At 43.6% G+C, this 25,000-nt stretch overlaps 1 protein-coding gene across 9 annotated transcripts in view; it reads right to left on the bottom strand.

Annotated features, from left to right (window-relative positions):
* Window positions 1-23,759, bottom strand: part of zmiz2 (zinc finger, MIZ-type containing 2) — a 34,702-nt gene extending 10,943 nt beyond the window's left edge. For 3 of the 9 annotated variants that reach the window (XM_029710001.1, XM_029709996.1, XM_029709999.1), the window contains exons 1-13: window positions 23,227-23,759; window positions 15,661-15,749; window positions 10,952-11,066; window positions 10,338-10,528; window positions 4,888-5,059; window positions 4,280-4,531; window positions 3,995-4,180; window positions 3,078-3,155; window positions 2,339-2,558; window positions 1,928-2,069; window positions 1,685-1,781; window positions 573-725; window positions 35-140 (exon numbers count right to left, since the gene is read on the bottom strand). In XM_029710001.1, coding sequence (XP_029565861.1) covers window positions 35-140; window positions 573-725; window positions 1,685-1,781; window positions 1,928-2,069; window positions 2,339-2,558; window positions 3,078-3,155; window positions 3,995-4,180; window positions 4,280-4,531; window positions 4,888-5,059; window positions 10,338-10,528; window positions 10,952-11,066; window positions 15,661-15,710 — 1,762 coding nt within the window. In that variant the 5' untranslated portion in view covers window positions 15,711-15,749; window positions 23,227-23,759. Of the gene's footprint in view, window positions 1-34; window positions 141-572; window positions 726-1,684; window positions 1,782-1,927; window positions 2,070-2,338; window positions 2,559-3,077; window positions 3,156-3,994; window positions 4,181-4,279; window positions 4,532-4,887; window positions 5,060-10,337; window positions 10,529-10,951; window positions 11,067-15,660; window positions 15,750-19,562; window positions 19,611-23,226 lie in introns of all 9 variants that reach the window. The other 6 variants (XM_029709994.1, XM_029709993.1, XM_029709998.1 and 3 more) reach the window with 6 other exon arrangements.
* Window positions 23,760-25,000: the final 1,241 nt, after the last annotated feature.

Genomic DNA, 25,000 nt, shown 5'->3' with positions numbered 1-25,000 from the left:
CAAGTGTGTGTTTGTGTGTGTGGGTTCCACTCACTCTTAGACACACAGTGCTCTGCGGGCAGTAATCTCTTCTTCATTAAACCTTGCAGAACCGAGCGTACTGACGGCCTGTGGACCAGCTGCAACACAAACAGGTGGGACTGGAGAGAGACAGAGTGAGATGGGGAGAAAGGGATGGGGGAGAGAAAGAGAGACAGGGGGGAGGTTAATTTGGATCCTGCATAACACTTATAGACCAACAGATGTGCACATCCAGCATGCAGAATTTGCCAGGTGAAGTCATTTCTGGCTGTAAACTGGTTGTTAAGATGTCATAAAACCAGATTACATCCAACCTGTCTCTGTTACAACCAGGTAAAGAAAGATTTTTCAGGACAAGATCAAGACGTTGTTGCTAAAACCTCATATTTTGGTTGTAATCTGGTTTACTGACCAGATAAAGATTTTGACAAAAGACGTTAACAAAACATTCTTATACAACCAGTATACCACCTAACCATGACGTCATTAATGCAAACAGTTTTGCCCACTGTGCAATACATGTCCCATGCACCCCCCCCCCCCCTACTTACGCAGCAGCAGGCAGTGACGGTGATCTGGATGGTGTTGCGTCCCGGCTGACACACCTGCTTGAGGTAGAGGGGCTTGTGGGACGTCTTGTTGTCGCCCCTCTCGATGGTGAGCGGTGTGGCGTTCACACTCACCTGTAAGCAAGGACCAGAAACCTACATGACAGACAGGTGAATGGAGGGTCGGCTAACACGCTAGTCACAGTCGTCACACTGGCCTCAGAGTAGGAGTGCTGATCTAGGATCAGGAAACCGCTGTCCATATGATTGTATTCATTATGAGCTAAAAGGCCAAACGGATCCCAGAGCAACACTCCTACTCTGAGACGATTTATGAACATGGGCCTTGGGCCACCTTCAGTATAGGGTGCAGCATTGTGGAACGTTTGGACAGAAATATGTTGTGTAGAACAGACATCCAGAGTAGAGATATTGAGTAAGGAATCATATCAGTTTCATTGATGGTATTTCTATCTACAATGTTCAGTACCTTGTACCCTCCTGAACACTACCCTGTGTAACCAAGAAGTGGCTCAAATGGCTAGCTAATTTACGGTTGTCTTTCATCAACTTGTTAACCCAGAAACCAAGGCTGGATTAACACTAGATCAGGGGTGGGCAACGCCAGTCCTCAAGGCTCTGATTTGTGTCACAGTTTCTCCATCCCTAGCAAACACAGCTGATTAATCAAACTGCATTCTAAACTGAGGATCATGATTAGGTGATTATTGGAGTGAAGTGTGTTAGCTGGGGCAAAACTGTGACACCAATCAGGCCATTGAGGACTGGACTTTCCCACCCCTGATCTAGATGAACTCTGCTGAGACTCCACAACAACTTTGAGATTTCAATGCATGCCAGAATGTGTAACTTTCCGCAAGCATAAGTAAGAGCTCTAGGGGGAGTGTACTCCCAGCCTAACCCATTCTGATCTGGATGTGTGTACATGCACATAGATCCAGTTGTATGTGGAAAAAACCCAAAAAACTTTATAACACTGCTATCTTGGGAAACGTCTGTTATGCTTTGATCTCTCTCTCTCTCTCTCTCTCTCTGTGTGTATATATTTGAATGGGTACCTGTAAGTGTGATTGTACCTGTAAGTGTGATTGTACCTGTAAGTGTGATTGTACCTGTACGGAAGCGGGCCAGTTAGTGTTCATCTGTCTGTCCTCATGGTGATAACACTTAAACTGCAGCTCCAGGTCAGGCCTAGGACACACACCGTCAACAGATTCACACACACCAGCGTCATCAATGAATAATGTGGTAAAACTCTAAACTCTATGGTATTAAAAAACACTGGATCAAGTCACAGTAACGGCTGAGTGATTGGCTGAGAGGCGGTGGGCTCTGACCTCATCATGAGGGTTTTGTAGACGGAGTCTCGCAGCTGGAAGGCATGGTTGCTGACTGCCAGGTTGTGCTCCAATCGGAACGGCTCCAGTACCACGCCGTCACGCACCGGGAAGGTCAGCCGCAGGTCGTCGCTAGGGTTACCTAAACAGGGGGGAGGGGCGTGAGAGTGCACAGGTATTTAACCTATGAATTGGACCCAGGGTCATGTTCATTAAGGAACGCAAAGGAACATTTTGCAAAGGAAAACAAAAATGTGCATTTCTTACAGGACACCTCCAGGCAGTCTCTTCTCATTTCAGTCTGTTTTTTTCCCGTTTGGTGTCTAATGAACACGACCCAGGTCTCTCTCAATAGGTTTCTATTAGTCCAATGACATGATAAAGGAGTGTGTGTTGCAGTAAGTATCTCACCAGTGGGGGGCTGTAGGGAGTTGATGTTGGGCTTGATGTCAGGGCCTTGGGGGAGGTAGGGGGGCTTGATGTCAGGGCCTTGGGGGAGGTAGGGGGGCTTGGTGTCTGGTCCAGGCCCACCGGGTGACAGGTAGGGGGGCATGCTGCCTGGAGTCATGGGAGGGGTTGGGTTACCCCCCAAAGGAGAACTGGGGTACCCCGGCATCACCCGCCCACCCTGCTGAGGGAGAGTTTTAAATAGAAGATATCATCATAAGGCTACAATACATAAAGTGAAAGGTGGATACCTAGTCAGTTGTACAACTGAATGCAATCAACTGAAATTTGTCTTCCGTATTTAACCCAACCGCTCTGAATCAGTTACTGTATAACACTACGGCTATAAAGACATGCATGAACACAGATTCAATTGTATATTCATTATTTAACTGTCAACTCTAGTCAACTACTTTTTAGATGAGTTGCATACAGCAATTGTGTGTGTTTTTACAGACAATGATCTCCGTTGTCCATCATATGTCAACGTATGACTCCATTGAAAAACCATTTAGCTCACTCTGTAATTGCTGACACAAAATCCGTGTGCCATAGCCTAACACATGTTCTTTATTTGGGTTGACAAATTACAATTATAAATTACATTTGCAAAGGACCCAAACATTCCAAAGCAAAGGACCCTCTCCTCCACACCGCTAGGCTACACACACACACACACACACACACACACACAGTGGCTTACCGCATTGACAGCAGCCTGTGTGAAGGCGTTGTAGCCTCCTGGTGGCATGTTACCCTGCTGCCCATTGTACTGCTGCTCCTGTTTAAAACACACACACAATAATCAGTGGTGTTGGAGGGCCAGTAGAAGGCACTCTTAACTCTATTCTAAAAAAATATATATCCCAATGCCCCAGGGCAGAGATTGGGGACATTGCCCTGTGTAGGGTGCCATCACTAAAGATCCCATGGCACTTATCGTAAGAGTAGGGCTGTTATCCCTGGTGTCCTGGCTAAATTCCCAATCTGTCCCTCATACCATCATGGCCACCTAATCATCCCCAGCTTCCAGTTGGCTCATTCATCCCCCTTCCTCTCCCCTGTAACTATTCCCCAGATCGTTGCTGTAAATGAGAACGTGTTCTCAGTCAACTTACCTGGTAAAATAAGGGTTAAATAAAACATCTAAAAAATACCAGCACAAGATCAGCATCAACGCAGTCACTAAGAGGTAGCGGTCCATAACATGTAGCGATTAAGAGCATTTGGCCAGTAACGGAAAAGGTCGCTGGTTCAAATCCCTGAGCAGAGAAAGTGACAAAATCTGTTGATGTGCCCTTGAGCAAGGCACTTAACCCTAATTTCTTCTGTAATTCGCTCCGGATAAGAGCATCAGCTAAATGAAATGTAAATACTTACTTGAAAAGCCCATATTGATAACTTGAACTTTAAAATACATATATTTTTATTAAGTGAAACAGAATTCCATTCCACTTTCATATTTTAAAAGCTTTTATTTGTGAACAGAAATTTGAGAGATGAAAGGGAAGTGAAATAAGGGGTAAGCGGATATGGAATGTGTAGTCTTGGGTCGGCTGCATTACTGCTAGCCCCTTTCACAAGTTAACCTAAACACCGCAGTGGGGTCTCACTGCTTACCTTGTAGTACTGTGCCGGGTTGGGTGGTCCTTGCTGGTACTGTCCCATGGGGGGCATGCGCTGGTTGGGGTGGTAGGATGGGGACTGGGGCGGGCGCTGCTGGGGGCCGGGGGGGTACTGGAGGGGCTGGCCACCATGGTACGGAGACATGCCCCCTGAACCATACTGTTGCTGCCCTGGGAAACCCTGGGGGAGGAACGGGGGAGAGGAGGGGGAGTTTGTAAGCTCATGTTTGCGCGTGTTAGTGTCTTGCATGTGTTTGCACTGTGTATATTCTAAGTGTACCTCAGATTGGTAGGGGCGTTTGAGCCCCTGTTGTTGACCTGCTGGGTAGCCTGGGTGCTGCTGGGACATCCTCTGGCCCTGACCCTGGGAGGGGTGCGAGGGGTACCCCATGCCCCCCATTGAGGGGTGCTGTCCAGGCCGGGACTGGACCATCCCACTGGGGCTCATCCCCGGGGGGCCGCGGGGCCCACCCTGCTGGGGGCCCGGGTGGGACAGGAACTGGGTACTGTAGGAGGAGGGTCCTCCGCCCATCTGGAGAGAGAGAAAGAAAGAAAAAAAGGAGAGAAACATACAGATGAAGAGATAGGACTTACAGTGTGGTTTCTCCTCAGAGACAGAATTTGTAGACGTGTAAACAGTCTGCTAAAAAATACTTATGTTCTCCCTCTAATCAAGCCCATGTCTCTGGAATCTGGAGCGTGTGTGGGTGTGGCAGAGCTAGTTCCTGCTCTGTCCTGCAGGGTGTGTAATGAGCTCTAACAATGAACCAAACAGAAGCACAATGTCCCCCCTACAAATGGTTTAAGAAATAGCCCACTATTTAGAGGAAAGCTGTCCTAGTAAGCAGCTTCCTGTTCACGTACACACGGTAAGGTGGAGCCTCTTACCTGGCCGTAGTTCATTTCCTGGTTCTGTTTCTCCTGGATGGCGGCAACTGTTGCCGTGGCAGTGGCGGTTGCCGTGGCAGCAGCGGCGGCAACAGCAGCGGCAGCAGCCTGGGTGAAGTCAGAGGGGGGGCGTTGGCCCATTCCCCCTCCACCACCACCATTATTAGAGTAACTAAGATACACACACAGAGAGAGAGGGAGAGAGAGGGGGGAGAGAAAGGGAGAATTATTTGCAACTGACTCCATAGAGGCCAAGCACAATGAGTGTTGATTGTGTGTGTGAGTGCGTGCGGCTTGGTCAGAGATGTGGGTGGGACTCCCTCTCTGACACACGTAGCTGTTGTTCTGACTCCATGAAGAACCCCCCACAGACAGCAGTGGCACAGCCTGCTGCTTTGACAGAGACACACACACAGTGACATAGGGAAGATCTCAATTGCATACTCCTCACATCCTCCCTCCTCGTCTCTTTCTCAAAACCCATTGGAGGACAAGGCCAGAAGGGAGGGACCTCCGTCTTTCTCATCTAATGGGCTTGAAGAGGAAATCAAATCAAATGCAATTCAAATTCCCCCCATGTGTCTGACTGACTGGAGCCCTGGGTTGTGTTCATTCGGCTAATGAAACTTTACACATTTTGCAATGGAGAAGAAAGGTTCAGGGTTGTATTCATTAGCACAAACCTTATTGTATTTATTATGGATCCCCATTAGCTGCTGCAAAAGCAGCACCTACTCTTCCTGGGGTCCAGCAAAATTATGGCAGTTTATAAAATTGTAAAACATTACATTCACAGACTTCACAACACACTGTGTGCCCTCAGGCCCCTACTCCACCACTACCACATATCTACAGTAATAAATCCATGTGTGTGTATGCATGTGTCTGTGCCAATGTTTGTGTTGCTTTACAGTCCCCACTGTTCCATAAGGTGTTTTTTTAAATCTCATTTTACTGCTTGTGTCAGTTACTTGATGTGGAATAGAGTTCCATGTAGTCATGGCTCTATGTAGTACTGTGCACCTCCCATAGTCTGTTCTAGACTTGGGGACTGTGAAGAGACCTCTTGTGACATGTCTTGTGGGGTATGCATGGGTGTCCGAGCTGTTTGCCAGTAGTTCAAACAGACAGCTCGGTGCGTTCAACATGTCAACACCTCTCATAAATACAAGTAGTGATGAAGTCAATCTCTCCTCCACTTTCAGCCAGGAGAGATTGACATGCATATTATTAATATTAGCTCTCTGTGTAGATCCAAGGGCCAGCCATGCTGCCCTGTTCTGAGTCAAATGCAATTTTCCTAAGTCCTTTTTCGTGGCACCTGACCACACGACTGAACAGTAATCAAGGTGCGCAAAACTAGGGCCTGTAGGACCTGCCTTGTTGATAATGTTGTTAAGGCAGAGCATTGCTTTAATTATAGACAGACTTCTCCCCATCTTAGCTACTACTGCATCAATATGTTTTGACCATGACAGTTTACAATCTAGTGTTACTCCAAGCAGTTTAGTCATCTCAACTTGCTCAATTTCCACATGATCTATTACAAGATTTAGTTGAGGTTTAGGGTTTAGTGAGTGTTTTGTTCCAAATACAATGCTTTTAGTTTTAGAAATATTTAGGGCTAACTTGTGCCTTGCCACCCACTCTGAAACTAATTGCAGCTCTTTGTTGAGTATTGCAGTCATTTCAGTCGCTGTAGTAGCTCACATGTATAGTGTTGAGTCATCCGCATACATAGACACACTGGCTTTACTCAAAGTCAGCGGCATATCGTTAGTAAAAATTGAAAAAAGCAAGGGGCCTAAACAGCTACCCTGGGGAATTCCTGATTCTAACTGGATTATATTTGATAGGCTTCCATTAAAGAACACCATATGTGTTCTGTTAGACAAGTAACTCTTTATCCACATTATAGCAGGGGGTGTAAAGCCATATCACATACGTTTTTCCAGCAGCAGACTATGATCGATTATGTCAAAAGCTGCATTAAAGTCTAACAAGACAGCCCCAACAATCATTTTATCATCAATTTCTCTCAGCCAATCAACTGTAATTTGTGTAAATGCTGTGCTTGTTGAGTGTCCATCCCTATAACCATGCTGAATTTCTGTTGTCAATTTGTTTACTGTAAAATAGCATTGTATCTGGTCAAACACAATTTTTTCCATAAGTTTACTAAGGGTTGGTAACAGGCTGATTGGTCGGCTACTTGAGCCAGTAAAGGGGGCTTTACTATTCTTGGGTAGCAGAATGACTTTAGCTTCCCTCCAGGCCTGAGGGCACATGCTCTCTAGTAGGCTTAAATTGAAGATGTGGCAAATAGGAGTGGCAATATTGTCTGCTATTATCCTCAGTAATTTTCCATCTAGATTGTCAGATCCTGGTGGCTTGTCTTCCATACGTAATTCAAAAGTACAATTCTTGTCTTTCATAATTTGGTACGATATACTTGGATGTGTAGCATCAGCGTTTGTTGCTGGCATGTCATCCCTCAGTTTGCTTATCTTGCCAATGAAAAAGTCATTAACCTGTTGGGGCTAGGGGGCAGTATTTGCACGGCCGGATAAAAAACGTACCCAATTTAATCTGGTTATTACTCCTGCCCAGAAACTAGAATATGCATATAATTAGATTTGGATAGAAAACACTCTAAAGTTTCTAAAACTGTTTGAATGGTATCTGTGAGTATAACAGAACTCATATGGCAGGCCAAAACCTGAGAAGATTCCATACAGGAAGTGCCCTGTCTGACAATTTATTGTCCTTCTGTAGCCTCTCTATCAAAAATACAGCATCTGTGCTGTAACGTGACATTTTCTAAGGCTTCCATTGGCTCTCAGAAGGCGCCAGAAAGTGTAATGAGATGTCTGCAGTCTCTGGGCTAAGTACAGCAGCTCTGTTTGTTACTGGTCAGGTTGAGGACAGTGACACTGGAGATGCGCGTTCATGTGAATTCTCCATTTTGTTCTTTCAGTCTTTGAATGAATACAACGTCACCCGGTTGGAATATTATCGCTATTTTACGAGAAGAATCGCATAAAAATTGATTTTAAACAGCGTTTGACATGCTTCTAAGTACGGTAATGGAATATTTTGACATTTTTTGTCACGAAATGCGCCCGCGCGTCACCCTTCGGATAAGGACCTCAACGCACGAACAAAACGGAGCTATTTCAATATAACTATGGATTATTTCGAACCAAATCAACATTTGTTGTTGAAGTAGAAGTCCTGTGAGTGCATTCTGACGAAGAACAGCAAAGGTAATCCAATTTTTCTTATAGTAAATCTGAGTTTGGTGAGGGCCAAACTTGGTGGGTGTCAAATTACTCATTTTACTCATTTACTCAGAATATTGCAAAATGTGCTTTCGCCGAAAAGTATTTTAAAATCTGACACCGCGATTGCATAAAGGAGTTCTGTATCTGTAATTCTTTAAATAATTGTTATGTATTTTGTGAACATTTTATGCTGAGTAATTAAGTAAATTCACCAGAAGTTTGCGGTGTGTATGCTAGTTCTGAACATCACATGCTAATGTAAAAAGCTGGTTTTTGATATATGAACTTGATTGAATAAAACATGCATGTATTGTGTAACAATGTCCTAGGAGTGTCATCTGATGAAGATCAAAGGTTAGTGCTGCATTTAGCTGTGGTTTTGGTTTTTGTGACATATATGATTGCTTGAAAAATGGCTGTGTGGTTATTTCTGGCTATGTACTCTCCTAACATAATCTAATGTTTTGCTTTCGCTGTAAAGCCTTTTTGAAATCTGACAATGTGGTTATAGATTAACGAGAGTCTTATCTTCCAAATGGTGTAAAATAGTCCTATGTTTGAGAACTTTGAATTATGATATTGTGGTTTTTAAATTTGGCGCTCTGATGTGTCACTGGCTGTTGAATAGTGCGGGACGATTTCGTCCCACCTACCCTAGAGAGGTTTTAAAGTAGTTTGCAATATCAGTGGGCTTTGTGATGAATGAGCCATCTGATTCAATAAATGAAGGAGCCAAGTTGGCTTTTTACTATCATTCTTTATATAATTTCTTTGTTTCATAGTGTAGTTTCTTTTTCTTTAGGTTAGTCACATGTTTTCTTAATTTGTAGTATGTTTGCCAATCAGTTGGGCTGCCAGACTTAATTGCCGTACCTTTTGCCTCATCCCTCTCAACCATACAATTCAATTCCTCATCAATCCAAGGGGATTTAACAGTTTTTACAGTCATTTTCTTAATGGGTGTGTGCTTATTAGTAACTGGAATAAGTAGTTTCATAAATGTGTCAAGTGCAGCGTCTGGTTGCTCCTCATTACACACCACAAACTAGCAAGTATTCTTTACATCATCAACATATGAATCACTACAAAACTTCTTGTATGACCTCTTATACACTATATTAGGCCCAGCCTTTGGAACTTTGGTTTTCCTAGATATGGCTATTATATTGTGATCACTACATCCTATGGATTTGGATACTGCTTTAAAGCAAATATCTGCAGCGTTAGTAAAAATGTGATCAATACATGTTGCTGATTTAATTCCTGTGCTGTTTGTAACTACCCTGGTAGGTTGACTGACAACCTGATCCAGGTTGCAGGCACTGGTTACAGTTTGAAGTTTGATGATAGCCAGTCAATATTTAAAATCACCCAGAAAATATACCTCTGTTGATATCACATACATTATCAAGCATTTCACACATATTATCCAGATACTGACTTAACACTTGGTCTATAGCAGCTTCCCAACAGAATGGGCTTTAGGTGAGGCAGATGAACCTGTAGCCATATTACTTCAACAGTATTTAACATTAGATCGTCTCTAAGCTTTACAGGAATGTGGTTCTGAATATAGACCGCAACACCGCCTCCGTTGGCATTTCTGTCTTTTCGGTAGATGTTATAACCATGTATTGCTACCACTGTATCATCAAAGGTATTATCTAAGTGAGTTTCAGAGATAGTCAGAATATGAATGTCATCTGTTACAAGCCAGTTATTGACTTCATGGACCTTGTTTCTACATATGTTAATTATGGGCTATTTTTAGCACTTTTCTGGGTTGCTTGATTGTTTTTAATGCTTTACTGGGAAGCTAATCAGAGGTAGACTTACTCATGTTATTTACATTGGAGCTGATTATGCAGCTCACCCTGCACTAAGTGGTCTTCCTACTATTGCACACCACCTAAGTGCTAACAGTGTAACCCTGGTTTATAGGCTCATGATTACCGCTTACAATAGCTGTAGGTTAAACAGATGTATTCGGTGCAATGTTCCAGGTAGTCCTTCCCTATTTCAGTCCATTTTTTTCCTTCCATTTCGTGCCTAGTGAATACGCCCTAGGTAGTACCTCGCAGTTGCACTCCGTTTTCTTCCGTTTGATGCCTAATGAACATGACCCCGGTGAACATATACCATAAGTACAAGTCAAAAGGTGTTTACCTTTGTCCATATGGTGGTGCTTGGTTATAGGCGGTGTTGGGGCGTCCGTAGAGACCTGGTTGTCCATAGCCCTTATCACCATAGCTCTGGTACTGGTGGTTCACACCGGGACTCATCCCCCCACCGCCACCACTGCCCTGCATCATGTGACCTCCAGAGTTCCCGCCCGGACCCATGGGCGCGCCAAACACCTAGACGGGGTAACACAGGAAGTGGATAGGTAGTGGAAACAGGAAACCGGTAGAAAAGAAAAAAAAAAAGACATTGACATTCCATACAGTCTGCAAAGCACTTATACTGTACAAATGAACAAATAATCAAAAGCTGTGTCATCTACATTGTAGCAGGATTGGAATATCACTGATGCGGTTACTAACATGTTAAAACACTTAATCCAGGCCTTGTCAGATTTGGTGAACAACTGCTATGTAGGCGGCCTGGAATGCTGCCAAAGATATTTGCTCTCCTTCAAACAAGGTTAAATACATGGACGTAGGAGTGGGGGATGGAAGAGGGATGGCTGATGGACGGAAAAGATGATAATGATAGCAGGATGGATGAGAGAAGGGGGGTGGGGGGGTGAGGAAGGAGACATAATTGGCCTGGTCCATTACCTGGCTGTGCGAGGGATTGGTCACGCCCCAGACAGTGGTTACCACAGAGAGGGCGCCTGGCTGCTGATTGGTGCCTTGTTGCCAGGAGGCAGAGTCATACAGGAAGTTACCGTCACTAAGGGAGACAGGAAGCAGGGATATTATATTATGGTATGGAGTCATGTACGGGAATGGCTTACAGACCTGGGTCTGTAATGTGCATCAAACATCTCAGAGTAGGGTTGCTGATTTAGGATCAGTCTTGCGTTTCAGATTAAAATGAACAAGAGTACATGGAAAGGGGATGTGATCCTAGATCAGCACTCCTACTCTCAGGCGCTTGCTACATATGGACCCTGGACAGGTGAAAGCAATATCTGGTAGGTAACTGTACACCACCATAATGCTCTCTCACCTATCCAAATTTGTCAGATCTGTGCAGATGAAGGAGAGGAAGCAGTTATTGTTAGTTTGTTGAAGAGAAAGACAAGTGGGAGTATTTGTAGGAGTTGAATGACTTGTACCACATCACATCCTCAAGAGGCACTCAACAATGTTTCCATAACAACAAAGCAGTTACTTAGAAACCAGTATGAGCAGCCCTTCCGAGGGAGAGGAGGCTCCTGAGAGAGAGTGAGAGAGAGTGTGTGTGTGTGTGTGTGTGTGTGTGTGTGTGTGTGTGTGTGTGTGTGTCAGCGTTGGGCTCAATTCATAAATTTGGAATTGACTCCCATTCAACTCATGAATTGAAAATCAAATTGGCCACACCCCACAGGATGTAGAATTTGAATTTGTGTTTGAGTGACAGGAAGTGTAATTTAATACAGCGCACTTCAAAGAAATTCCACTCAGTCAGAGCATAAGAGTCTCAGCCTCCTGTGTGGCGCAGCGGACTAAGGCACTGCATCGCAGGCTGTGTCACAATCGGCCGTGACCGGGAGTCCCATAAGGCGTCAAACAATTGGCCCAGTGTCGTCCGGGTTAGGCTAAGCTTTGGGGGGGGGGCTTTACTTGGCTCATCAGGCCCTAGCGACTCCTTGTGGAGGGCCGGGCGCCTGCAGACTGACTTTGGTCGTCAGTTGAACGGCGTTTCCTCCAACACATTTGTGCAGCTGGCTTCCGGGTTAAGCGGGCGGATGTTAAAACCTCTCTGGGATCGTTCGGGACGTGAGCGTCCCACCTCACCAACAGCCAGTGAAATTGCAGGGCGCCAAATTCAAACAACAGAAATCTCAATTAAAATTCCTCAAACATACAAGTATTATACACCATTTTAAAAATAAACTTCTTGTTAATCCAGACACAGTGTTTGATTTCAAAAAGGCTTTACGGCGAAAGCACACCATGCGATTATGGTAGGTCAGCGCCTAGCCACAGAAAACCATACAGCCATTTTCCAAAGAAGGAGAGGTGTCACAAAAGTCAGAAATAGCGATTCAATTAATCACTTACCTTTGATGATCTTCATCTGATGGCACTCCCAGGTCTCCATGTTAGACAATAAATGTTTGTTTTGTTCGATAAAGTTCATCTTTATGTCCAAATACCTCCTTTTTGTTCGCGCGTTTAGTCCAGTAATCCAATTGCACAAAGCGCGGGCACAAAGTCCAGACGAAAAGTTACAAAAAGTTCCATTAAAGTTAGTAGAAACATGTCAAACAATGTATATAATCAATCTTTAGGATGTTTTTATCATAAATATTCAATAATATTCCAACTGGACAATTCCGTTGTCATTAGAAAGGAAAGAGAACGAGCGTCGCGCTCACGGCTACGCGCGAGACTAAACTAATGTCTTTCAGCTTGACCACTTGTTGAAACAGCTCTTATTCGATCCCCTTTCACAATACAAGCCTGAAACAACTTCTAAAGACTGTTGACATCTACTGGAAGCCTTAGGAAGTGCAATCTGACCCCACAGACACAGGATTTTTTTTAAAACAAAATCTGATTTTCCACTTCCTGGTTGGATTTGTCTCAGGTTTTTGCCTGCCAAATGAGTTCTGTTATACTAACAGACATTATTTTAACAGTTTTGGAAACTAGAGTGCTTTCTATCCAAATCTACCAATATGTTTGGGCACGCTTTTCATCTAAAATTCCGAATGCTGCCCCCTATCCTAGTGAAATTAAGGAGCGCGGTTTGACGGGTCATATTTTGGAGGACGCATGACTCGACCGTCGCCTCTCCCGAGCCCGTTGGGGAGTTGCAGCGATGGGTCAAGATCATAATTGAAATTGGGAGGGAAAAAAAGGGGGTAAAATATATTTATAAATAATAACATAATAGTTTAATTGAATGTGACATGTAACACTTCCAGATACCAAAGAATATATCACTTTTCTCTGGAAACGGTGTTCATGTACCCTCTCAACCTTAGTCCATAGAATAGCCAATTAAATTTCCACCAACCATTTCATTTGTATGGCTTCTTTTTGAAGGCTTCAGGGACAACTTTAAGGTTAAGCTAATGCATTCTGGGAAATGTACTTTCCCCATATTTAAATGATTAATGAAATAGAATATTTCCATACCGATATTGTTCATTTTAAGAGTTTGTTTTGCAAATTAATTGTTTCCCCCCAAAATGATATGCATGTATATAACATGTTTGATGTTTTATGTACAGTACCAGTCAAAAGGTTGGACACACCTACTCATTACAGGGTTTTTCTTTATTTATACATTGTAGAATAATAGGCAAGACATCAAAACACATATGGAATCATGTAGTAACCAAAAAACTGTTAAACAAATCAAAATATATTTATATTTCAGATTCTTCAAAGTAGCCACCCTCTGCCTTGACAGCTTTGAACACTTTTGGCATTCTCTCAACCAGCTTCATGAGGTAGTCACCTGGAATGCATTCCAATTAACAGGAGTGCCTTGTTAAAGGTTCATTTGTGGAATTTCTTTCCTCTTAATGTGTTTGAGACAATCAGTTCTACTGTGACAAGGTAGGGTTGGTATACAGAAGATAGCCCTATTTGGTAAAAGACCAAGTCCATATTATGGCAAGAACAGCTCAAATAAGCAAAGAGAAACGACAGTTCATCATTATTTTAAGCTAAATTTCAAGAACTTTGAAAGTTTCTTCAAGTGCAGTCTCAAAAACCATCAAGCACTATGATGAAACTGTCTCTCATGAAGACCGCCACAGGAATGGAAGACCCAGAGTTACCTCTGCTGCAGAGGATAAGTTCATTAGAGTTACCAGCCTCAGAAATTGCAGCCCAAATAAATGCTTAACAGAGTTCAATTAACAGATATCTCAACATCAACTGTTCATAGCAGACTGCGGGAATCAGGCCTTCATGGCCAAATTACTGCAAAGAAACCACAACTAAAGGACAACAATAAGAGACTTGCTTGGGTCAAGAAACACGAGCAGTGGACATTAGACTGGTGGGAATCTGTCCTTTGGTGTGACGAGTCCAAATCAGAAATGTTTGGTTCCAACCGACATGTCTTTGTGAGACACAGAGTATATGAACAGATGATCTCTGCATGTGTGGTTCCCACCTTGAAGCATGGAGGAGGTGGTGCAATGGTGTGGGGGTGCTTTGCTGGTGACAATGTTGGTGATTTATTTAGAATTCAATGCACACTTAACCAGCATGGCTACCACAGTATTCTGCAGCGATACGCCTTCCCATTTTGTTTGCGCTTAGCGGGACTATCATGTTTTTCAACAGGACAATGACCCAACACACCTCCAGGCTGTGTAATGGCTATTTGACCAAGAAGGAGAGTGATGGAGTGCTGCATCAGATGACCTGGCCTCCACAATCACCCAACCTCAACCCAATTGAGATGTTTTGGGATGAGTTGGACCGCAGAGTGAAGGAAAAGCAGCCAACAAGTGCTCAGCATATGTGGAAACTCCTCCAAGACTGTTGGAAAGCATTCCAGGTGAATATGGACTTGGTCTTTTACCTAATAGGGCTATCTTCTATATACCCCCTTACCTTGTTACAATACAACTGATTGGCTCAAAACCATTAAGGAAAGAAATTCCACAAATTAACTTTTAACAAGGCAAACCCGTTAATTGAAATGCATTCCAGGAGACTACCTCATGAAGCTGGTTGAGAGAATGCCAAGAGTGTGCAAAGCTGTCATCAAGGCAAAGGGTGGCTACTTTGAAGAATCTAAAATATATTTTCATTAGTTTAACACTTTTTTGGTTACTACATGATTCCATATGTGTTATTTAATAGTTTATGTCTTCACTATTATTCTACAATGTAGAAAATAGTAAAAATAAAGAAAAAGCCTTGAATGAGTAGGTGTGTCCAAACCTTTGACTGCTAATGTATATTTGTAAAGACCACACTTAATATAGAATAGAACAGGCATTTTAATGTCATTGAATTTCACTGAATTCAACTATATTTCCTTTAATTCAAATTGCAATTATGTATCCTGTTTACTAATTAAAATTCAAGAATTGAATTGGAATTTATGAGACATTCTCAATTGAACTGAGCCCAACCCTGGTGTGTGTGTGCGGATAAGGTTACGCTCCACTTCCTCTCCTGAAACCACAGGAAGTGAACTCTTAAACAGGAAACCAGTGCTCGGGCCAGCAGCAGCAAATCGGCAGTCAGATCCTAGAGCTCAGCCAATAGCAGGACAGGTGAGAGGTGAAAGCCAACCAGAAGCCAACTGACAATCAGCTCAGCACTCCCTCTATGAGTCACTCTCTGTGTGTGTGTGTGTGTACCTGTGCGGAGTGGGAGGCAGACCGGGTTTCATGGAGTTGAGGGGGTTCATCGGAGGAACGGGGGGGTCAACAAGACCCTGACAGGCAGCCTGAGAGAGAGAGAGAGAGAGAGAGTATTGAAATGGTGTGTCATTTGTGTTTCATTCGTATTCTGTATAGGCCTAATTATTTTGTGATAATTTATTATTTAATGTATTATCGTTTCCTTGTCATCACCAATATCATGTCAATTCAATTGAACTGAATGTAGAGAGAAATTAGTCTCATAGCATTGAACTGAAGCAGTGATTTCACCATCATAGCCCACACAAGTTACCCTCCTCTCCCTTTTAGCCTCTGTCTCTATGTGTGCATATCCGTGTGTGTGTGTGTCTCAGAGCGGTAGCCTATCACTGCCTGGCGTAACGCTTCTCATAGAAGGGAGGGGGAGGGGCAGCAGCAGGAATTGAAGAGAACAGCCATGAAGAGGCTGCCTACACACACACAGCTCGTTAACGGCTGAGAGAGCGAGAGAGGGCTTCTCTTGCACTGCCATTTCTCCGTTTTAGGATCACACGCCTTCAATATAACTTTCCCTCCATCACCGTTCCCCTTCCTCCATCCCCGTCTCTCTTCTTCACCCTCCCTTTCTGCCTCGCTCTCCATCCCTCTCTTTCTCTGTAAATTACTCTTCATTCCAGGGTAAGCTCCGCTAACTGACAGGCTAATTTGTTGCCAACATTAGAGCCATCTCTTTCTTCTTCGTCTCCTCTCCTCACAGAATTGGGTCAGACACCCTGCAGATTGAAGAGGGGTGTGTGTGTGTGTGGGGGGGAGGGGATATTTAGAGTGACAGTTACCAGACAGAAACCTTCTCTATGGATATTAGTTCCCTTCAACCTTGTGTGCGTGTTCGCCTTCCCTCACTCTCCTCCGTTTCTCCCTCTCTTCCATTCCCTCGCCCCATCCTCCTCCCATCTCTCTCAGACAAAAACACCATCCGACTGTCCAGCCACCACCTCGTTTTCTCTCCTACATAGCCAATATGTGTTGCGTCCCTGCTGTCTGGGGGGGGTTTCATGGAGTCGAACAACAGTTAAGTGTGTTAGAGAGGGAGTCCCACCCATATCTCGAACACGGTCTGACACACAGACAGGATATGATAGATATGCAAACCTGTCTGTCACTCACTGTGAGTACAGCCACTAGGAGCAGTCACACTGTCACTCGCCGGGAGTATTAAGATGAGGCATCTTATGTCATTAAACACTCGGAGACCTCCAGATACCGCTCATATAAAGCTGAATCTAAATACACATGACTTAGGATGGCTGTGTAAATGCCGGCTAAGAACCAAATTCAGATTATAATTTTTCTGACTGTCTACACTCAGTTTTATGTGTGGCCCATATCAGATATGTGCATTACCTTTGAAATAGCATACAGGTGCAATTATAATTTCCTATCACTGTTCCTTTACATTTTTGGGTGGTTGTCATGCAACAACGGGTCATGTGCAAAAAAAAAAAAAAAAAAACTACAAAACACTTCAGAGAAAAAAAACTGATTATATTGTCCAGACTGAGGTCACATATGAACCATCAGAATTATATCAGGATTGAGAACCAAAACAGATGTGGTATAAATCAGAAGTCAAAAGATCAGTTTCCATGTGGTTTTTGCTGGTTACACAATGGGGAAAAGATCAGATCGGTGTCAGATATGCCAATACATTAGAATTGGGGTGACTGTGTAAACACAGATTCACCAGGGGGCATCTGATAAAAAGACAACTGACGTGTGGTCAGACTGCGTACCACTAATTCACATAGAAGCAATGGTACTCATTCATCCCACGTCCCTCCAATATAGATGGACTTTCACAGTACATGGTCTGAGACACAGGTCTGAGACACAGGTCTGAGACACAGGTCTGAGACACAGGTCTGAGACACAGGTCTGAGACACAGGTCTGAGACACAGGTCTGAAGTGTTCAGTGAACTGAAATACATCTACATGTTGGAGGGTAGATTAAAGGGATAGTTCACTCAAATTACAGTTTACAGGGTAACGAATCCAATAAGACATTTTGTAATTTGGGAGAACTATTCTTTTAATACACCAAGTGACAAATCATATTGAGATTATCAGCGAGATGCGGAGAAGGAACTATTCAGAAGCTTAAGTTCGGAACACACACTGGAAACATCTCATCACGTCCTTGTATGAGGGTAGGATGCATTACCCCTAGACACTGATCTAAGGTCAGTATTGTCTCTTCCCACCTAATAGACTTGGGATGTTACGCTGGTCCTAGGTCTGTACCTAAGGGTATGCAAGGAGAATGTTTTCCACAATTCCGAGAATGATTTCAGTGACCTCGACCCACCTGATACCTCCTGACAAAAACAGACAGACCTCCCTTACCACTCACTGTTAGGCAATGCCGCTAACCTCCGCCTACTTCATACTTCTGTTAATGTAGCCTCACCTATTCCTGATTACCACTCCTATAGGGCCAAACCAAACCATGCTGAGCTGTACTGGGCTGGCCTGGTTACTCATCTACTAGGGCTGGGAATTTCCAGGGACCTCACGATACGATATTATCACAATACTTAGGTGCCGATACAATGTATTTGGCAATTCTCATGATTCTATATGTATTACGATTTGATGTTCCAAACATATTGCTCACCACATGTCTCCTGCAGAGGGACAAGAGAGCCATGAGAACAAGTTTTGATCAGTCATGGAAATAAAAGTGCTGAAAACAAATTGGCTTCCTATTTAAAAAGAAGATGGAGAACAAGCTATGAAGGAAAAATACAATGTTAAAAAAGGGAACTATCCGAGCCAGCACAGTAGGGTTTGGGTTGGCTCCATTGGTGTGAATCAGGCATTATCCTAGGCTGAACTATGACCCCTGTACTCTGCCCCCAGCCTGACGAGATAGTCCCGTTTGGTTCAGTTGGTAGAGCATGGTGCTTGCAACTCCAGGGTTGCGGGTTCTATTTCCACGGGGGACCAGTAAGAAAAAGTATGGAAATGTATGGACTCATACTGTAAGTCGCTCTGGATAAGAGCGTCTGCTAAATGAATGTATTTTTAAAATGTTTTTTTTTTATATATATATATATATATATATATATATATATAATAGTGCTTTATAGCAGATCTCAACATAAAGATTTCAAACATTTGAAGTGAAGCTCCAGTTTGTTCTGCATAGCCCGTTTACACCTCTACTACAGTAAACCAATGTTCTCTCGCACTCCCTCTCCATTCCAAGGTCACAGTGTTTACTGCTTGTCACAAGCAGGGTTGTATTAATTAGGACACTGGCTTCTTATTGGACAAGTTCAGATTGTACTTCCCAGTTTCCTTCCGTTTCGTGCCTAATGAATAGGACCCAGGGCTGAGAAACGCACTGATGGATTCCCCTACTGCTTTGCTGAATGTACATGGAAACTTGGCTCTGGCTCATGACTTGCTAATTGATGTTGTTGTGTAATAACAGTACAAACACACACTTATATACCACCCAAGGGACCAAACCACCCAGAGCAGTGGTCTGAGCCCACATTGACAGAGTAGAGTGCTGATCTAGGATCCACCCATTCCCTCCTTATAACTATGATCTAATAGGCAAAACTGATCCTAGATCAGCACTCTTACTCAGACACTTTGTAAGAACAAGCCCTGGCTGGTCTTCAACCCTAGTCCTGGAGGGCTACAGAGTGTGCAGGCTATTGTTCCGGCCCAGCACTAACACATGATTTAAATAACCAACTGATCATCAAGAACTTAAAGGAAAAGTTAGCTTTTTTACAACGAAATCTTGAATTTTGTATGTAAATGGAATGTTAAGGAAGGATCGAGACACCTTTTTTGTGATTTCACTTGTTTTTGAGAAACTTACCCCAAACAGCAAATCACTTCCTCATCCTCATTGTATAGTATGGGGGCCCTGGGAAAAACATGAACAAAGGCTCCATTTCTCAGTATAGCGATGTCCCATTTAATTAGTTGAATCAGTTGTGTTTCCGTGGGGCTGGAACAAAAGCTCTTGGAGAAGGTTGCGTGTCCTCAATCCCTGTGACTGTTTGTCTGTCTGCCTGCATGTAGAAGACTCACAGCCAAATGAATGGACTCCAATGACTGTCACCTACCAGACCAGCAGTCCAGGATTAGGTGGCTTTCACCCTTACCTCACCCAGGTAAGTTGACTGAGAACACATTCCCATTTACAGCAACAACCTGTGGAATAATTACAGGGGAGACGAATGAGCCAATTGGAAGCTGGGGATGATTAGGTGACCATGATGGTATGAGGGCCAGATAGGGAATTTAGCCAAGACAGCGGGGTTAAGAACCCTACACTTACAATAAGTGCCATAGGCTCTTTAGTGGCTACTGAGAGTCAGGACATCAGTTTACCATCCCATCTGAAAGACTGCGCCGTACACAGGGCAACGTTCCCTATTACTGCCCTGGGGCATTGTGATATTTTATTCTAGAACAGATGAAAAAGTGCCTCCTACTGGCCCTCCAACACCACTTCTAGCAGCATCTTGTCTCCCATCTAGGGACTGACCTGCTTAGCTTCAGAGACAAGCCAGCAGTGGGATGCAGGGTGGTACGCTGCTGACCCACTCACAGAGGGATGTCTGGAGGAGGGGTGTGGAAAAGGTGAGGAGAAACAAGTGAAGAGGGAAGTGAGTCCAGTGCCATCTACCATACTGTCAATCACCAGAGGTACCGCTGTAAACATTATCATTCTAGACACAGATACACACATTGTCACATGGACTTAACCCATAATTGTGTGGATTGACATTTAGGCCTGAAAGGCAATTGCCCATCGGGGTAGTCAGGATAATTTTCTCAGGTTGCCCGAAGATTATGGTCACTTGCCTGAAAATGTGAAAATAGCCGAAGACACACAGAAATGCCAAAACTCGTCAGTCTTTCACTTAAACAATGGGGAGGAACCAAAACATCAGTTTTATTCTAGAATTATTTGCAGTTTGGTTGTTTCAAGACAAAATTGGTTTGGATTCAGGCAGGCCTTGATTACTTGAATCATAATTGCAATGAATTAGTTCTACGCTAGAATGTTGTCTATGCACTGAAGTGTAACTACAGTGTATCAGTTTTCAGTAGATTTTCTGGGTTAGTATGAGATGCAAGACAAATGCTTCGATTTGATTGCAGGGACAATTCACAACTGTCAAGCATTGAATTTAAAATAGTTGTAAAGACTGCCTTAGTTGACAGAATAAACAATACGTTCATAATATTGATCATATATGATGCAAATCAAATGTGAAGTCAAATGTGCCACAAGCTGACTTTTGATAAGTACATGACTTATGATAAAGCTCTCAAAGGCACGGCAAAGAGGGAAAGGGAACAGGGATGCTACAGGTCGGTGACATGTGTGCGCAGTGGTGTGTATTCATGGATGCCATGGGAGGTCAGGCTTCCCCAAATATTTAACCAATAAATAAATTACAATTATAAAATAATTTCTCTATCATCTCTGTTTCCCCCAAAAAAATGGTGAATTTGCAAGTGGCTGAATCTCCCTGGAGAAATCATTAGAGCGAGGGAAACAGCACCCCTTTCAATCTCAGTATGTGTAGCCCATGTATCTGATGCTGTCTGGATCAAAAGAGTATAACATGTGACCGCTGTAGTATATGATTGATTGACACCAGCAAGCATTTGGTCTCCCGAGAAAAAACAAAATAATAATAATAATAATTAGCCAATCGGCATTGAGCTGAGCTCAATTGTTGGTTGTCCTGGTGCTTCAAAACACCCCCCAACATAGGTTGTAATATGGCTTTTTTTACTGGCTTGGCTTCCTGACTGATTTTACCCACACACTGCTACTGGTGTGTGTGTCTCTCTAACAGCAGTGAGACAGAATTACTGGTGACAGCAGCTGTTCTGTTGAGAACCAGCAGAACCCTCAGGTCATCCATGCTGTCTGTCTGCTCGCCCGTCTTGTCTGTCAGTGGGTGCATTTCAGATACATAAATTCAGCTCCTGAGAGGCGCAGAGGTCTAAGGCACTGGTTTCATCCCAGGCTGGATCACAACTGGTCGTGATCGGGAGTCCCATACGGCGGCGCACAATTGGCCCAGCGTCGACCGGGTTACGGGAGGGTTTGGCCGGGGTAGGCCGTCATTGTAAATAAGAATTTGCATAGTTAAATAAAAGGTTAAATTCATTCATTAATAAAACAGGCCTACACAGACTGCAATATCATATTGATGTGGTTCCTGAGTTCAACACTTCTCCAGGCATTGTAGAGATCTGATATTCCTCACAGGCCTGTGTAAAACGTGTGTATGTGGAATAGGCCTACTCCCAATCTCACCCACCTCTGGGTTTGACTCCATCGAGCAACCAGGGGACATCAGGCCAGCCGATAGACTCCCATGCCATGTGTTGTCACCTAGACTCACCTTTAACCTCTAACACCCAGCTGCCTCGCCTGGCTGCAGCTGGACCCCTAAATACCTGGAGCAGTGTCCCTCAAACCCCGGTCTCTGGACCAGCACCGGTCCCTCAGATGTGTTATTTGTGTATCGTTGTACATGTAGGTCTGGGTATACGTGTGCAAACTAACCATTTACATATAGAAAGTCATCATGAATACACATGTATGTGGTGGCTGAGGTGATACACAGGGGTGATAATATTATTTGACTGCCTTGAGCTAAGTTAAGTTTGTGTTTTAGCAATACGCAACACAGCGTCTAGTCTGATGGAAACTCACAAAGACGATGGTGTTTATTAAGGAGCTAAATTGCCTACAAGAGATGTAGCTTTTTGGCGCTAATCTATTTAGCACCAACTCAGATCTCATCGTGAGGCGTTCGATAGATCGCAAGATAATCTGTCAGTATACATTTGTTGTAACCTAATAAAACACATTCAACCCAATTCTCTCACACACACATAAAACATCAACCATACTGTTGTTGAAACGTTATGCTTTGCGCGGATACAATGTAAGCAATGTACGGACACGTTTCCACTGAAATCGTGCATCGCTTACAGATAGACGTCAGAGAATTCCAAGGCAGTCAGTGCTACATCGTAGCCACCATGCTACGCATGCTGCTCGCACTTGAAATAACAATGGGAGACATTTTGTTTCATCTAACCTTGTAATATCACAAACTGCCCAGAGGTGTTGCGACTTGCGACACCGTTTGTTTACAACCAGACTATTTTACTGTCAGTTATGTCCATGTTTCCCCATACGACAAGGGGACTCAACCACGTAATTATGCTAGCTACTTTGTAGCTAATTAGCTATTGCCCTGTAGGCTACAGAACAGTAGCCAACAAGGCATGACCAAACAATTGTTTGCAGCAATTAAACAACGTGTTCCGGAGCGCTTGTCAGACAAACCGAGATGCAGACGCTGTCCAAACGTCAAACAGCACAGGCTATTGACTGCATATTTAGGCTGGGATATATTTGCAAATAGCTTAACGTTAGTGGCTACAGTAGGCTATTCGACAGCGCTAGCCTAGCCATCTGGTTTTCTGCTGGGGCTTACCTTTGACTCCAACTACCCGTGGTTGGAATTCTCTATTTGATTCTGTATTATTCAGCTGGTCGATAGTTCCAAGAAATATCGGTCGGTGACAATAAAATGAGGCTATGTTAGCTATTTTTCCTTATATCCGCAACAGTGTGTCTTGTCTGTCTTCAAGTTCTAACGTTCGCTCCCATGTCTGCATGTGGCGAATCGTTTCCCCTTTAAAACTGTAGCTGGCAGCCTCGTCGAATGTGCCTCAAAAGATCCGTATCGCTGCTTGGCCGGCGTCGTCACTACTCGGAATGTAAGCATGCACAAAAGTGAGAAGAATCGCCGTGTATCCTTGCTCCGAGCAGCCGTTTTTGCCTATGAAACTGGATTGCATACCTCCCTGACTATTGCACAATGTCCCGCCAGCTACAATATATTCATGAGATCACGGGGCTGTTGTCTCCGACGGGAGAAAGGCATTTTTCATGTCCCTCACACACCCTACACAAGGCTAGCGACTGACTTTTCTCCTCGCCCCTAGACCAGAGTAGCTGATCATTACAGAAGGAGTCATCGAGAGAGATGTCACCCCTGCCTCCACGGTGACGTCGGTTCGGTAACGATCGTTAATCAGATTCCCATTCACGATTACATTTTGTACATTGTTTATTAGGCCTGTTTCAGAATAATCTAATGGTAGCCTGTTTATTCAGAGGAAATTATTTTCAGTTGCAGGTAGGCATCTATAGAATATAGGCCAACAAATATAGATTTCCACAGGGTAAGTAATGCATGTCTATTCTATGCATTACATTTTTATTGGAAGCAAATTAAACTATGGCCTTATTTGTTGTCATCGTTAAAATCAGCAGTTCTCCTTGACACAAAGCATCAGTGGCAGGATAGTAATTTTATGTTTGATAGATTGAGGATTAGAGGAAAAGAGGGGTAATGGAAGGACAAAGTCACACACCTGTCCCTTTCTACAGCAGCAAGAGGGGGGAGGGGTGAGAGAGAGGGTGAGCGAGATGGACGGGTTTAGAGAGAGAGAGAGAGCAGGTATTTGGGAATGCCCCTTACATGCACTGTATGGGTATAGGGGCTAAGGGAAGTATCTGAGGTGTCTAGCAGCTAATACTCAACCTTAAAAACACTTAACCGGAGTTGTGTTTAGTATGTCACTAGCACAATGTCTTGAAACCGAAAACCAAAATATGTGCTGTTATTGGACACATTCAGTTTTACTCTGTGTTTCAAAACATTTTATACCTACTAAACGTGACCCAGTCTGAGGCTAACAGATCGTACCCCTGCAGACTGAGAAGGGGGAGATGGGATGGGTTACACCAGTGTGTGTGTGTGATATAGCACTGGTAGGGGGTCTCTTGTGTAGATCAGTGCTTCTCAAACCTTTCCTCTGGGACCCCAACCCATAACTGTTGAATTCCATAACTAGCACACCTGATTCAATTTTTTCAAACCTTTATTTAACCAGGTAAGCTAGTTGAGAACAAGTTCTCATTTACAACTGTGACCTGGCCAAGATAAAGCAAAGCAGTACGACACAAACAACAACACAGAGTTACACATGGAATAAACAAACGTACAGTCAATAACACAATAGAAAAAAAATAAAGTCTATATACAGTGTGTGCAAATGGCGTGAGGAGGTAAGGAAATAAATAGGCCATAGTAGCGAAGTAATTACAGTTTAGCAAATTAACACTGGAGTGATAGATGAGCATATGATGATGTGCAAGTAGAAATACTGGTGTGCAAAAGAGCAGAAAAGTAAATAAAA

Source organism: Salmo trutta, chromosome 23 (assembly GCF_901001165.1).
Source record: "Salmo trutta chromosome 23, fSalTru1.1, whole genome shotgun sequence".
NCBI classification, from domain to species: Eukaryota; Metazoa; Chordata; class Actinopteri; order Salmoniformes; family Salmonidae; genus Salmo; species Salmo trutta.
This window is presented reverse-complemented; position numbering and strand designations above follow the sequence as displayed.